The 16,412-nt window shown below is 44.1% G+C and overlaps 2 protein-coding genes across 2 annotated transcripts; one reads left to right on the plus strand and one right to left on the minus strand.

Annotated features, from left to right (window-relative positions):
- Positions 1–263: 263 nt before the first annotated feature.
- Positions 264–1,193, plus strand: LOC309395556 (olfactory receptor 5C1-like; the record flags this gene model as incomplete). Its single annotated transcript, XM_081959923.1, has 1 exon — positions 264–1,193. The coding sequence occupies one exon, from the start codon at positions 264–266 to the stop codon at positions 1,191–1,193; it is 930 nt and encodes a 309-aa protein (XP_081816049.1).
- Positions 1,194–5,973: 4,780 nt separating this feature from the next.
- On the minus strand, positions 5,974–9,615 carry LOC309384175 (uncharacterized protein). Its single transcript, XM_081937389.1, has 2 exons — positions 9,366–9,615; positions 5,974–7,262 (listed from the first exon to the last, which is right to left on the minus strand). Exons 1-2 carry the CDS (start codon positions 9,441–9,443, stop codon positions 6,288–6,290), a joined length of 1,053 nt encoding a protein of 350 aa, XP_081793515.1. The 5' UTR covers positions 9,444–9,615; the 3' UTR covers positions 5,974–6,287.
- Positions 9,616–16,412: the final 6,797 nt, after the last annotated feature.

The raw sequence follows: 16,412 nt of genomic DNA on the forward strand, positions 1-16,412 counted from the left end.
GGTTATATATACAAACCCTCTGCCTTAAAATGAAGTGGCAGTGGGTTAATTGAAAATTTGTTCCATTCCTGTTGTGTTCTTTACGCAGAAAAGAAGCAGTATCCAGTCCAATGCTTTAGAATAGCTCTGAAACATTGGTGGATCCTCACTAGATGAGGGAAAGTAGGTTGAAACAATAACATGACAAAAGGAGAACTGAGTCAAATTTCTTGTGGAATAAGGAGAGGAAGGGTATGATATGATTTTTCATTCCAACAGGTACAATGGCTCTTCACCACAATTCCACCAAAGTGACCGAGTTTATTCTCCTGGGATTCACTTCTGAACGAAACATTCAGCTCCTTCTTCTCAGCTTCTTCTTGCCCCTCTACCTCCTTAGTGTGGCAGGGAATCTGGGTCTAGCCATTCTTATCCGAGCTGACCGTACCTTACACACACCCATGTACTACTTTCTAAGCCACCTGGCCCTGATGGACCTGTGCTCCTGCTGCACTGTAGCCCCCAAAATGCTCTTGGGGCTCTTGAAAGGTTATGATTCCATTCCCATCCCAGCCTGTGCCCTTCAGATGTTCATCTTTGCAGCTGTCTCAGATGCCGAATGTTGTCTCTTGGCAGTCATGGCCTACGATCGGTACGTGGCTATCTGCCGCCCATTGCACTATGCAACTGCCATGCCACAGCATCTCTGTCATCTCCTGGTAATTGCTTCTTATGCAGCAGGGATGACCTCAGGAGCGATCCATTCCAGCATGGCCTTCCGCCTGCCCTTCTGCCGTGCAAATACTTTGGACCATTTCTTCTGTGATATCCCACTAGTTCTGGCTTTGGCTTGTGCAGACACACAAATTAACCAGATCTTACTTTTAGTAGTATGCGGAACTATCCAGAGCATCACCCTGTTGACCATTACAGCTTCTTATGGAATTATCCTCTGGACTGTAGGAAGAACAGGATCATTTCGAGCTATGTCCACCTGTGGATCTCACCTTACAGTGGTCGGGATGCTTTATGGTACCCTTCTTTTCATGTACCTACGGCCTGATGATACCTATGCTCCACAAACAGACAAGATGACTTCTGTCTTCTACACAGTAGCCATACCTACCCTCAACCCTGCCATATACAGTCTTCGTAACACTGAGGTCAAGCAGGCAGTCAAGAAGAGGCTCAGCAAAATATGTCATCAATCATAAAAGCAGCTCAAATAAAAAGGGAAGAAAGAAGCCTTCTCAACAGTTTAGAATACCCTTCCTAGCCTAGTGGACTCCATGGTTGAAAACTGTATATCTGAAGATTATAGGAAATGGACTCTAACACCTCTAGAGGCTAAGGAAGCCAATTGCCAAGTGTATCTAAAAGGAAGTTCTGTTGAAGCAGCAAGACCTGGATTTTTGTGGAAAAGATGGCGAACTGAAGATGGCTCCACAAAAAGCAGAGCTAATGACCACTGAAGAACGATGAGCCGGTGAGTAGAACATCTCTTCATAATTCTTCGCCAGAGAAGGACATGACTTGAGATCACACAACAGCAATCTCTAGCAGGTTTAGAGCATAGAAGACAAAGTAAATCCATCTTTTCGCTCAAACTATGGTCAATGGCTTTCTGAAGGACACTAGATTTGCATAATTCCTTTTATAATCACTTTTGGAAATTGCTTTAACAACTTTTTAGTTATTAGGACTACTGTGGCTAGACGGGGGAGGAGTTTAATGATTGTCACTATCACTGTTAGTGTGGTTATTCTAGAGGAGGAGGAAGAGGAGGAGGAGGAAGAGAAGGAGAAGAAGAAGGAGGAGGAGAAGGAGGAGGAGGAGGAGGAGGAGGAGGAGGAGAAGAAGAAGAAGAAGAAGAAGAAGAAGAAGAAGAAGAAGAAGAAGAAGAAGAAGAAGAAGAAGAATGCAGTGTTTCATGTGACAAATAGTATTGATGAAAAGAAAGTTCAGAACAGAATTCTAATTTCTTGTCATTTTCCATTCTTTTTTACCCAGTTCTTAATAGCTAAGTGTTTTATTATTTTTAACTAAAAAGGAGTAAACACTCTTGAGCTTCTAAGCCGGAAGAATGGGCAATCAGACCCCCCCCCCCAATCTATTTTGCAACTTTCCAAGACCCCAGTTTTGCACAATCAAAATTGCCAGTAGGGGAATACGATGTCTTGCTTAATCAAAGCAATATTCAGACTAAAAGATGACATTTTCTATGTAGTCCTTCCAAAGTCTCAGGCAGAGAACACTGCTTTCCATCACCCGTTACCTGACTTTTTAGCTATGGGGAGGGGATTTAATTAAAATATTGAAATGGATTGAACTAGTTTAAAAATGGGAAAAGGAAAGTATTATGAATTAACTTCATAATGTTCACAATGCTCCATGTCTAGTTCAGCCTTATTTGCACACTGTCCATTTTTCTGTACATTATACTCTACTCAATCACATAGCAAGCTTCATTTTAAAGACAAGATAAAGATTTCCCCTAGTCATGTCCAACTCTAGGGGGTGGTGCTCATCTCCGTTTCTTAGCTGAGGGAGCCAGCATTGTCCAAAGACACTTTCATGGTTATGTGGCCAGCATAACTATATGCCCAGGTGCATGGAACATTGTGGTCTTCCCACTGAAGTGGTACCTATTTACCTACTCGTTTGCATATTTTCAGACTGCTAGTCTGGCAAGAACTGAGCAAGTAATGGAAGCTCATTCTGTAACATGGTGCATGGGTCTCCAACCCGGGCTGTCAACTTTCCAGCTGACAAGTTCAGCATCTTTTACTGCTGAGCCATCATGGTTAAATATTTTTATATTTAAATATATTTCTGTATATTATTTGCTATGCAATCACACACCAAGCTTCATTTTAGGCATCATTAAAATTATATTGAGACCTGTTTAGTGGTTAAGGAATGGGGATAAAGCCAGGAGATGATAAGTTCTTGTTCTGCCTTAGGCATGAGGCCAGCTGAGTGGCTTTGAGCTGGTCACTCCGCTCAGCCTTGGGAAAAGTGCAATGGCAAACCACTTCCAAAATGTTGCTGAGAAACCGTAGGCACTGGTCTAGCCAACTAATAGGATTAAACGATGAATCAAAATTACATTAAGTGTAACAATTGATACAATTAATCACCAAGTATGTAATCCTTTTTCTGTTTGACATATTGAATACTATATTTCAGTAGAAACTTTGGGGATAATGGCCAAGGTTTGGGATTGGAAGTAGATGCACATCATGGTTTTCAGAGTGAATCAGACAGAGCTGCTTGGGACTGAGCATGTATTGATCTACATGCCAAACAGTTGTCCCGTCATTGACGTCTCATGTTTTCCCAAAGCCAAGCAATCTTCTGCATGTTCACTAGCAACCTCAAGAACCGTGGCCATAAATGGTGTTAATTTGAATTTCAACTAATTGCACTGAATCCATTTTAATAGGGTACATGTTTGAAGGCTTATCCAATACGCACATTGTGAAGAAAATGTTGCACTGCACGAGTGGCTTGGCTGACAACCCAGGTGTGCCCACAGCTCTTGATTTAGAAGAAGCAAACCTTCTAAGTATCAGAGAAAAGGGTTCTTGTCCACACCAACCTCTTTAGTTGCATCAGAACAAAGAGCTTCTATAACTCTCAATTCAAGCAGCATCCAGCTAGAGGTCTCTAATTTTCTTTCGTGAACAGATTGAGGGTCAGAACCAAGAAGAACTGACATCATAGAAAGAATACTCCTTGTAGGCCAGCTCTCTGCCCACAGCCTCCCCACCCACAGGTTTCCAAGAAGACTTTATAATGACACCAAAGTTATAGTAGAGAGGAAGAAACTATGGCAGCAAAAGACCAACATGACAAAATCAGAGTGTCATCCATCATGGTGCATTTGTTCCAGCCTTCTCAACAGCTTAGTCTCTCAAAACACAAACTCTGTAATTCCTATCAAGCATGGTGGGCATGATGGACCTCTCTGTCCCTAGAATATACATGTCATGAGATTAGCTGTGGGCTGAAAGAAGATGCCATGCCTTTATTAGGATTCCCAGAAGTTCATGCCAAGAAGTGATAAAGCATGTGAGAATTGCTTCTCGTGTCTGTCCTTTGTCTCCTTAATAAAAAGAGATAAGGTCCTTGCCCTGGAGTTTAATGGCAGTCTTTCACTGTCTAGTTTCAGCAAGAGTAGATGAATGGGCAATAAAAAGGTCAGGGCAAGGATATGGAGAAAAACTTACTACACACAGTTGCTTAGAGTCAACACCAATTTGATGGCACATAATTATTCAGTCAGAACATAGGTCAATTCTCTATTTCTTAATTCCCAGTTATAACCTTCAAAGGCTGTTTCTCATTTTTATAAAATGATAGAATTGTTACGTGTCTAGTTCAGCCTTAATTAATTGCATAGTCCATTTTTCTGTATATTTTAGGCCATCAAATCACACACACAGCTTCACTAAAGCATATTGAGGGAATTGAAAGTCACTTCTGAATGTTTTACTGCCAAAGCCAAACGTTAGCAGGGTTGCAACAAGATCTAGGAGATTCAGAAGTTTTTTTTAAGCAAAACTAGGAATATATTCTATATAGGATACATAAGATGCGCTCAGTAATAAAGTCCTGAGACCAGCCAAGAGTAATTAATTTCACTCTTGACAGACAGAAGGAAAGCACCCAAAGAAGGTGTGAGAGGGAAAACATTATTGTTAATCATGACAACAGATGAAACATAAAATAATGAAATATTAATATAAGCCTGAATATAAGCCCAAGGAAGCTGATTGGTAGAATTTAAATTGGTAGAATAAAATTAAACTTTGTAAGGGAGTAAATAAATGCAAATGGAATTATTATAAAAAGGACGGGAGAGATGAAAAAGCCTTAAACACTATGACCTTGAGGGAAAAGAGGTCACATAACCAAAAACAGGTTAGTATTTCCTTGAAAAGAATGAATATAATTATTTATTGTTAGGATGAAGTATAGAAATTTATTCTTTTGTTCAATTAATACCCGAGGAACAGAACGGAAGTTTAGAACTGCAGAAACATGGAGGCACCAGTGTTACCAAACCTGAAAAACTATGCCTTATCTGATGTGTATGCACAATTTGGGGATTGCTTATTAATTATGCTTGATCATTCCCATTTTTATATATAATCTTTAGCCTGAAGACTTCAGAGATTTTTAGATCTTTGGTTAGAGGACCAGTGCATCTAAATACAGACACGTTTACATCTATCTCCAGAGGAAATGCTGGCTAGAGAATTCTGGGAATTGAAGTCCACATTATTTTAAAGTTGCTAAGCTTAAGAAACACAATTAAATAAAGGTTCCCCCCACCCTTTTCTTTATTCCTATTAGCAAAGAAAATACTGCATGTCCAAACAAAAGGCAGAACTTAAACTCATAGGTCAAGAACAAAAATTGAAACTATATGTTACAGTGGTGTACATAATCATTTAACCCCAAAATAATGTATATATACAGCAGAATGGTTTTGCATCAAGTTATCACAATAATAAGAATAACTTCCCAACGTCGATATGGAATTTAGCAGAGGGAAAAAAGCAATAACTGCATCTTGTAATAGGATTCAACATCATGGGGAAAATGGTCAAGTAAGCAACAATTTTCATTGTCAAAAAATATAGAGCTTAATTTCAAAATATGTACCAAATTAGCACAAGATGAAAAAAACAACCCTAAACTTGCCTTTGCTAGGAAAAGTCGAAGCCATCAAGATGAATTGTTTTACCAAGACTTCATTTTCTATCTCAAATGATTCCATTATATATTGAAAACAAGTTACAAAATAAGTAGCCAAGCAAGTAATAAACTGTATAAGGATTCAATTCAGTATCCTACAGGATTCAAAACAGTGAAGTGGATTAGCAGTTTTGAACATTAAATTGTATCCCTGGCTGTCTCCAATATTGACATGAGCCAAGAATATGGTGTTGACTTTTCGCTGTGTACAAATAATGATCCCGACACTTTTGGTCTCAAAGAGAAGCTTGACAAATTTTATTTGTTATTGTGCTTACACTGTGAAGGGTGTAACTTTGACTCATTCTTTCAGTAAAAAGGGGAACTACCTTTATTGTACACTTAAAGCAGGAGATTAAAAGGAATTACCAGTGAGGGAAGAGGCTTTCTATTAAGCCACAAACAGGTGGGACCAAGTCCTTGCAGTAATCTCATCCTTCAAGAACACTGACCAATGCATGATAAAAACCCAAGTAGCCATATTTCCTGGGAAGTGGGCTGCTCCTAATTATTATGGAAGGCTGCAAGTATTTTCCACAGCTTCACATGCCTCTGCAAGGCTCGCACAAAGGTTCCATTGCAACGTCTACTCGAAGGTTCTTATAGACCATTCCCTTCCATGCTCCGGTTTCATTAAATTGTTCCACGTCGCCATGGGGTTTCACTTTTTTGATTGTGGCAAGAAATGGTATGACCACACTATGTACTATATCAACCCAAAAGCTTGCTATTGCTTTGGTACTGGGAGGTACCTCCACCTTCTTGACTATGATCTCCACAACTGACCTCACCAGAGTAAAGTTCTGCTGATTGTTCTCTGTGTACTTCACGGCGGGTGTTGCATCCTCAACCCTGAAACTGCAAGAAGAAGGCAATCCCAGTCCCCAGAGATGCTTCCAAATCACTCTGTCGGTGGCATTGGTCACCCAGTTGAGGCCAAAAGTGTGTAGGACTGAGGTCGAGTGTCTGTTGTAGAAGATGTGTTTATCCACAAAATGAGAATGATACTTGATTGGGAAAGGGTCTTTCGGGACCACACTTGTGATTTCAAAAGTTGGGAGATCAATATCTCCAATCTGGGGTAGAAAATAACAGGTCTCATCAGGAAAGAACTTGGCTGCTTCCAGGCCATTGAATTCTCTAAAAGTTCTGCACAGAAAGAGACCATTGGAGGCCCGGAAGGCTATTATATTGTCCCTGAAATACACTTCAAAACTCAGGGATGGTTTTGTTGAGTACTCTACAGGTTGGATGGGGGAGATTTTTTCTGAACGTACATCCACTGCAGCAAGAAACAAACCTAGCCAGTTTTTCAACATAACCCTTCCGTATGGTGCTGGAATCAGCCAAAATTTGCTCGACTTTCTCTTTTCAGGTATGCCTTCCACGGCCCAGTGTGAACCATTGCCTAGTGAATCCCAGTACATCTTGTTGTCCATCTGGAATGCCACCCCTTCATCTGCGCCAATGTAAGCTTCAAGCTGGCCCAGGCCTTTGCAGACTTGTAAAGCCATTAGCTGAAACAGGAACATAGTGACTTTATTTCAGGCATAAGCTTTCAGAGTATCCTATTCCCTACCACTCCAGTCTTAAAATCTCTACCCACATACAACATGCCAATGATATGAAAGTGGTACCCATGGGCTTTATTCTGTGGGAAGTGGCATAGGCCCAGTGGTGGGATTCAGCCAGTTCACACCACTGCCGGAGAACCGGTTGTTAACCTTCTGAGCAGTTTGGTGAACTGCTTGTTGGAAGAAATCATTAGGGCAGAGAACCAGTTGTTAAATTATTTGAATCCCACCACTGCATAGGCCAATTGATTTTAATAGGACAGTGTACGTTTAAAATTTGTTTGTGACTTCATACAAGCACAGTCTCTGTGATTCATTAAAGCGGTGTTTCTCAAACTTAGCAACTTTAAGACCTGAGGACTTCAACTCCCAGAATTCCCCAGCCAGCCATGCTGGCTGGGGAATTCTGGAAGTTGAAGTCCACAGGTCTTAAAGTTGCCAAGATTGAGAAACACTGCATTAAAGTAAGCCAGACTTTTGAAGGAATTATGCAAGTCTAAAAAAAAGGCTACTAAGCTTAAGAGTCATATTGGGAGACTCCTTAAAGGGCAGCATCCTATTTTCAGGTACAGTACATTGGGAAGCTTGATAAAAAAATTGAGTTGCTTTAATAAATGGTAGAGAAGTACTTTAGTCATACTTGTAAAAGGTTCAAAGCATTTTAAAACATGTACAGCCATTATGAATTGTAATTGGCACGAAGGGTTTGGGTTTTTTGGGGTCAGGTTGAAGATCCAAATCTTCCTAATCAATACAGTATCATTTTGCTTACAGTTGGTTTGATTTTGGTTTGTGAACCCAGTTACCAAAGTTAAATATGCCAAATCACAGTACAGTTATTTATGGTTCACAGCTATTGAAATACACTTTTTTGATCATTCTTTGACACCAATAGCTCAAAAACCCAGAGTCAGTGGGAAACACAACACACACACACACACACACACACACAAAAATTGGAATTATGTTTGGCTGATTCAGGGACTCCACTTAAGTGAGATGTTTTGATCCCTCTCCTTCCAAATACAGAGCTATACTTCAAAAGGTACCATTTATTGAGGCCGTTGTCCATCTGCCCCCAAAAGGGACCAAGTGGTTGAAGTAATTTGTTCTTTAGTGAGTGAGGAACTATGAAATGGTTAAGAGTGCAAACTGATAAATCATAATGGGCTTTTTTGCATAGACAAAATAGTCCGCTCAGTTAGTGACCAAACTCATGCAGATTTAGGCACTAGGACAATATAATTACTCCCTTCCTCAACATTCATTCTCAAGGCTTCCTTACATTCTATGTAATCATCCCACTGGTATTTTAAAATGAGACTTAACAAGGGTCTGTCCCTTGAATAATTTAGCAGTATGGATTCTCACAACTCCACTTCAGATCCCTACCATGATCCTAGCAGGTGCTACATGCATGCTATGAGGACATTAAGATGTTAAGAGTAGCTGATAGACAGGCAACAGGCCAGGACTTCTCCATTCCAGTTCCTGCCTAGTCACTCCCCAAAGTAAAACTTTTTAAAAGCCCATGAACCCAAGTTTAATTTAAGAGGATCACAGTGCAATATAGCTCTTGGCTCCTCCCATCAAGGCTTTAGCCGCTCTGAACCCCTCTGTAAAATTATTTTAAAAGATTCTGTGTCCTTGCAGCAAATACCTTGCAAACTAGAAGCAAAAAAAAAGAAGATGATGTATCATATTCATGTAGCAGAGATCACCCACTGGAAGTTTTCAGCAATTGAGAAGTAGCTGAAAGTCTGGAAATGTGCAAAGTTTGGCAATTTGCCACTTGGGCACCCTTAAAAGTAGCAGAAATAGGGCAATCTACCAAGAGAGAAAACTACACTCAGAAATCTAAAACAGGATTCACGTACTATGCTGAGCCACGATTTAAGTACTACTATTAGGAGGGTTTCCTCAATAGACTCTGGTTTGCAAATTACAATAGTCAAGTTCACATTCCACACTAAGCTAAAACCTGGTTTAGCATGAAACATGGAATCAAGGAAAGAAAGAAAAAACATCCCTCATAAAAATACGTACCACCAAAAAATCTGCCACAACGAGAGTGCTGAGGAGAGGAGGGGAAAAAAAGAATAGGCAGTCCCAGTTGGCCTTCATATCTGCCTGGCTCAGTGTATCTACCAATCAAAGGCCAGCAAGGGCCATTGCTAATTGGGGCTAATTGCAAGTGAGGTTAGTGGGTTATCTTCCGCTGAATGAAAGGGACAAAGATCATGAAGGATAGCAGGGCGAAGGATTAAAGTGCAGAGACGTTTTCCTCAGAAGTCACTGGCTTGCTACACAGAGCTACCACATCCACTTGAAAATCAAATTAATAATAATCCTCTCATTATCCTTCTCAGAAGTTTCTGAACTATTAAACAATGTCATTCTTTCAAGCTTCCTTGCTAAGACAGATGCATCCAGGGAATGATACAGTTCAATTAATCCCTTCTAACTGACATCCCCAAGCTGGACTTTAAATGAATTTCTATAAGAAGCGTTTTCTATTGCTGTAGCTTTTTAAAGACTTGGGGTTTGCTGACTAACCCAGAATGACTGAGATTATGCATCGTGTTCAGACATGCATCAGGATTGGCCAACCACAATGGTCTGAGTTCACTTGCTAAACCATCATTGAGTGAAATGCATTAAACTTAATGCAATGAGCATGACTTATGGTTTGTACTCCATCATCCATAAGAAAACCTTCAATGGGCACTCATACTTCATTTGTGTCCCCCCACAGCTCTTTCTTATAGGTAAGGGTTAAAGAAATCCCAAATGGCTCCCATCTTGCTGAATTGTATCTATGTCTAGATTTACATGTTATTTTAAGTCATACATTTAACTTACAAACTACCATAGTCCATTATAAGCCATTGCTTTTTGGCTTAGTATATGAACCCATGATTGCTTTGTAACACATGGCTTAAGTGATATGCAATCTGTTTTAGCTTACTCAGCCAAGTATCATTAAAATGGTTGCTACTCAATGTGTGAACTAAGTCACCAGGTAACTTGTTTGTTTGTAGCGCAGCACTTATGCCATCCATTGTTCTTAAAACATCCTTTAAACTTAAGAATGTGGGATCAGAAAATTGTGGTTTATTCAATCAATCATAGTTAACAAAACTGCATTTGCATATATGTGAATAATGGAGATATTGGGAAAGTCATAGCATGGAGGGCAAATGGTTCATTTTTCCAGTTTAGGGAGGAGATTTAAGATGAGCGCGCCCTCCTTTAAATATGGGATGGATCCCTTAAATAAACTTTGTGATAAAAACATTAATAAACCTTGATTCATTCCACGTGTCTATTTATGCAATGCAACTTTTTAAAAAAAAACTTCAAGTGACATTCCTTAATATACATCAAAATGTTAAATTAGAGCAACCAGATCTGAGTTGCATAAATCCTGATGGCCATTAAGAGACACGATACGTAACTGTTTTCTGCTTTAGAAATCATGGGGAGTTTTGCAGCCCAGGCTTTAACTACTGGAAAAGTTAAGTAGTCCAATCCTTTTCCCTGTTAGCCTTTTGGAAGTCTGTGAAAAGTGGCTCTTCAGCAGTCTTGGGGATCTGATGGGAAGCCTGTGCAGTGGTTGTATTATGTTTAGATGAGTGTCTCCCACAATCTTGCTTTTGTTGCCTTGCTTATCTTGTTTTAATTTCTGTTTTAAAGTGTTTTTATATTGTGATTTTGTTTTAATAAAGAGCTTGCATGCCTCCCAAAGTCAGATTCAGAGAGAAATTCCCCCATTCAGAGTCAATCATGAAAATCATCAAATCCCAAAGAAGTCCAGCCAGTCCGGTTGCCTTGGCAGAAGAGGCTTGCCATTGCCTTCATCCAGGATATATTTCTGATTTCTTAATCTAGTTTACAGCACTATGGATTCCAGAGGCCCTAGAGTTTTTTTTTTTCAAGATCAAGCATGGTTTTATACTGCCACCTGTAGGACAAATCTGAAATAGTTGCTCCTTTTTGGAGGGAAATTGGAGCCGTCTTGGATGCTTGTGATTGGACCTTCTTACCATTTTGCTTTTTCCCGTTTCCCTTTTCAATACACAATTATTATTTGACAATAATGTCATTTATTTTTTAAAAAAAACAATCAGGGGAAATAGGAGAGTTCCAATTTCATTCAACAAAAAAGTGATACCAGTGAGAATTCTGTTTAAACGTCCTTGAATTTGTGATGGATAGGATTCACATCATGATCCAAAGCTCATGTACTGCATATGTAGAAAATGTATAAAATAAGAAGAGCTTGGACTGCAATGTACACCCACCATCTTGCTGAGATCTTACTGAAAACACGGATTATGACTTTGCTTGATGTTTGAACTCAGCCCATATTGCCTTAGTAAGGTAAATATAAAGGTTTCCCCTGTCCAGTCATGTCCAACTCTACAGGAGGCAGTCTTTATCTCTTTTTCTTAGTTGAGGGAGTCAGCATTGTCCAAAGACATTTCCATGGTCATGTGGCCAGCATGACTGTACCCCGAGGCACAGGGAATGCTGTTACTTTCCCACTGAAGTGGTAACTACTTATCTATTTGCATGCTTTTGAATTGCTAGATGGTAAGGAGCTGGAGTAAGTATGGGAAGCTCACCCCATCACACGGTGCTTGAGTCTCAAACCCAGGCTGTCAGCTTTTAAGGGGATGAGCTCAGCATCTTTAACCACTGAACTATGTTCCACGTGTAAATGAGATCAAAGTATGAGGAACCTAGCAGAAAAATGGATGGATGACTCACTCTCCCCAATGTGGGTGCTTCTAATGGATTCAGCAACCCCTTTCTCCAAATCTCCAGGCACAAATCATTTAGATTTTGCTTTAAAAAATGTTTGACAATTTATTAAATTGTCTTTATTGCCCGTGTGAGGAGTCTCCCTACCACATCCCATTCTCTCGCATTATTAAAAAGGGAACCAACTTCCAGTCCTTCAGTGGCAGAAATTGTGTGAGAGGCTCTTTAGGAAGTTTACAGGATGCTGTCTTTTCACTTAATACTTTGGACAGCCCGTTTGGAACTGATATCTTGTAAATTCACAAATTGTCAGTTGTCCATCTGGGAAGCTACCAATTTCTTTCTGTGTATCAGTGTAGGCTTCAAGCCAGTGGTGAAATTCATTTTTTTAAACTACCGGTTCTGTGGGCGTGGCTTGGTGGGCGTGGCAAGGGAAGGCTATTGCAAAATCTTCATTCCCACCCAATTCTGGGCCCACAGAGTGGTGGTATTTGCCAGTTCGCTGAACTACTCAAAATTTCCGCTACCAGTTCTTCAGGACTTGTCAGAACCTGCTGAATTTCACCCCTGCTTCAAGCTGGCTCAGGTCTTTGGCAACTGCTGGGAAAATGCCGCTAGGAGGAGGAGCTTCCAACGATGGCGGTCGCCTCCTGAGCTCCTGAGTGAACGATGGAGCGCCCGACCGGGTAAAGGACTGCAACCGGCCCTATGACATTAGAGGGGGCTGAGAGTTGATAGCCCGACCACCCTGGCTTGTTTTGGGCCAGTTTTGGCCTTCCAGGGTGGTCGGTGAAGATCGGAGGGCAGGAAGGAGTGGAAGATCGTATGCAGCAATCGGCTGGGAAGAAGCCTGTGAATATGGCGACGGCGCAGTGCGGCTGCGTGGGCGGCGCTGACGCCGGCAAATTCAAAAAGCCGAAAAGCCGGAAAAACAAAAAGGGAAGGAGCGAGCACCACCGGAGAGCCCCCCGGAGAGCCCCCAGAGAGTCACCGGAGGCACCGGAGGGTCACTACCAGCATCGGAGGCATGGAGGCACAGGGAGGCACAAGGAAGGAACAACGGAGCGCCGGAGAGCGCCGGAGAGGCACCAAAGACCGGTGAGGCACTGGAAATAATGGCTGGGGATGTCTTGGAGCCTTGAGGCCACTGGAGATCTTGACTTGGGGCTATGGACAGGCTTGAGCAGCCTGAGCAGGCACTTGGGGCTATGGACAGGCCTGAGCAGCTGCCCAGCCTAAAACAATCAGGACAAGAAGGCCCCCCCCCCACCCCACCCCACCCATTAAGGAATTTATACTCACCTGGGACTATTTGAACCATCTTTCTCCCATTTACCATCTTCGCCTCTCTCTACTATTTGCGACACTTGAATGCCTCCCATTCCCCCCCCTTCCTCTGAAGTCACCATCTAGACATTATTTACCATCTATTTACCATCTATTACTTACCATCTTCCTCTGAAGTTACCATCTAGACCATTATTTACCATCTAGACTTTAAGACTCTGGTCCTTCATGGAGACCCTAGCCCTGCCGGCTATTACCTATTAACTTTGTTTTATCAGCACCTTACCCTACTGGGACTTTTATTATTCAATCAATTTACTCGAGGTTAGACCTGCTCCACCTGCGAGAAGCCCCTCTCTCGCAGGTATGGCCCCTGGCCCTGTCAAGGGCCAGCCTTGATGACGGGTTTGTGAACCCCGAGAGGTGGAAGAAAAGGAAGCTGAGGGGCTTTTTATCAAAATGTTTTATTGTGTTTTAGGGGGTTCTAGGAAGGGGAGGGGGGATAACCAGGCCAGGAGGGAAGCCAACGCCAGACGAACAGGTGAGTCTACGAAGAAAGTGAGCGGGGTGAGGGGGGAGAGGGAACAAGTTATTCCAGTAGAGGGTTGTTTTATTACAACGGTCGCGGGGAGGGGGGGATGCGAGGACAAGAAAAGATCGCAAGGTCAGTTGGGAGACCGTGGCTGCTGGCTACGCCCGGTCGTTTGTACCAACCCCCGCAGCCTAGGTGGTCGGGAACTACAGAGCCAGGGCCTGAGGCTGATGCTCTGCAATGCAAGGTCCGTGACCAACAAGGCCCCCCTCATTAACGAGTTGATCTCGGAGGGGGAGCTGGACCTTGCAGGGATAATGGAGACCTGGTTGGGTCACGAGGGTGGTTTACCCCTCGTGGAAATGTGCCCACCGGGTTTCCGTGCATTCCATCAGCCTCGGGCCCTGGGTAAGGGTGGTGGGGTGGCGGTAGTTATACGGAGCTTGGGCCTTTACCTGTAGCCCTGACCCGCGCTCGGTCGGAGGACCTAGTCAACGCCTGGAATAGGGCGACGGCGGGGGCCTTGGACCGGGTTGCGCCTCTGCGACCTCTCCTACGGCAACGATCCACCCGGGCTCCCTGGTACACCGAGGAGCTTAGGATGATGAAGCGCCATAGGAGACGTCTAGAGAGCAGGTGGAGGTCCTCACGCTCTGAATCTGACCGAACACAGGTAAGAGCCTATTTACGGACCTACCTTGTGGCATTGAGAGCGGCTAAACGTAGACATTGTGCCGCTCTCATTGCGTCTGCGGATAACCGCCCTGCCGCCCTGTTTAGGGTGACCCGCTCTCTCCTGTCACAGGAGACGTGAGAGGCACCCTTGCAGGGAAGAGCAGAGGAGTTTGGGGAATATCTGCAAGACAAAGTCGCTCAGATCCGGAGTGGATGGCCCCCCCCAGTGGACTGGACGAGCCGACATCAGTGAGTCTTGTGAGCCCACTCTGGGAGGAGTTTGACTCTGTTGTCCCCGAGGATTTAGACGGGTTGCGTGGACGGCTGCGACCCACCACATGTTCAATGGACCCGTGCCCCTCCTGGTTGGTACTGGCATCCTGGGAGGTGATGCGAGGCTGGCTTCTGGGCCTGGTGAACGCCTCATTGAGCGAGGGTTCCTTACCGACCGCCTTGAAAGAGGCGGTGGTGAGGCCCCTGCTCAAGAGGCCCTCACTTGACCCAACGGAGCTAGCTAGTCCAGTCTCCAACCTCCCCTTTTTAGCGAAGGTTGTTGAGAATGTGGTGGCGCAGCAATTTCCACGTCACCTCGACGAATCCGTATATCTAGACCCACGCCAGTCCGGCTTCCGACCCGGGCACAGCACCGAGACAGCCTTGGTCGCGTTGGTGGATGATCTCTGGAGGGCCAGAGATAGAGGTTGCTCCTCTATCCTGGTCCTATTAGACCTCTCAGCGGCTTTTGATACCATCGACCATGGTATCCTATTGCGCCGGCTGGAGGGGATGGGAGTCGGAGGCACCGTTTTACGGTGGTTCGGCTCCTACCTCTCCGGCCGGATGCAATATGTGTTGACCGGGGGGCAGAGGTCGACCCCAAGGCCACTCTCTTGTGGGGTGCCGCAGGGGTCGGTCCTCTCGCCCCTTTTGTTCAATGCATATGTGAAGCCACTGGGTGAGATCATCCGTGGTTTTGGGGTTGAGTACCATCTGTACGCTGATGATACTCAGTTGTACATCTCAACCCCAAGCCACCCCAACGAGGCTGTCGAAGTGATGTCCCGGTGTTTGGAAGCCGTCGGGGTCTGGATGGGGGACAACAGACTCAAACTCAACCCCTCCAAGACTGAGTGGCTGTGGCTACCGGCACCTCGGTTCAGCCAGCTGATTCCATCACTGGCCATAGGGGGCAAACAATTGCCCCCTGTGGAACGGGCGCGCAATTTGGGCATCCTCCTAGATGCCCGGCTGTCAATGGATGATCATGTGGCAGCCGTGGCAAGGGGGGCGTTCCACCAGGTTCGCCTGGTGCGCCAATTGTGCCCCCTTCTGGACCGTGATGCCCTACGCACAGTCACTCACGCACTGGTGACGTCTCGCCTGGACTACTGTAACGCTCTCTACATGGGGCTTCCCTTGGGACGCGCCCGAAGACTGCAGCTAGTCCAGAACGCAGCCGCGCGGGTAGTCATGGGGAGTACTAGGTACTCCCACGTAACACCTCTCCTGCGCGAGCTGCACTGGCTACCTGTGGTCTTTCGGGTGCGTTTCAAGGTTCTGATCACCATTTTTAAAGTGCTCCATGGCATAGGGCCTAGGTACCTGCGGGATCGCATCCTCCCACATACATCCCTGCGGCCAATCCGCTCTCACAGGGAGGGCCTTCTCCTGGTGCCGTCCACGAGGCAATGCCAATGGGCGACACCGAGGAGTAGGGCCTTCTCTGTGATGGGCCCAACCCTCTGGAATGACCTCCCCCCCGACATTAGAACCACTACTGACCTCCGCTCCTTCCGACAGAAACTGAAGACACACCTGTTCCGACTGGCTGG

The sequence above is a fragment of the Natrix helvetica genome (genome assembly GCF_964273705.1).
Source record: "Natrix helvetica genome assembly, chromosome: 1".
NCBI classification, from domain to species: Eukaryota; Metazoa; Chordata; class Lepidosauria; order Squamata; family Natricidae; genus Natrix; species Natrix helvetica.

Bases quoted from the DNA above. Each gene is read 5' to 3' on its own strand.
- LOC309384175 (XM_081937389.1), bottom strand. From the start codon at position 9,443: ATGAAGGCCAACTGGGACTGCCTATTCTTTTTTTCCCCTCCTCTCCTC. The intron at 7,263-9,365 runs GTACGTATTTTT...TTCCTGTTTCAG, and splicing joins TTGTGGCAGATTTTTTGGTG to CTAATGGCTTTACAAGTCTG.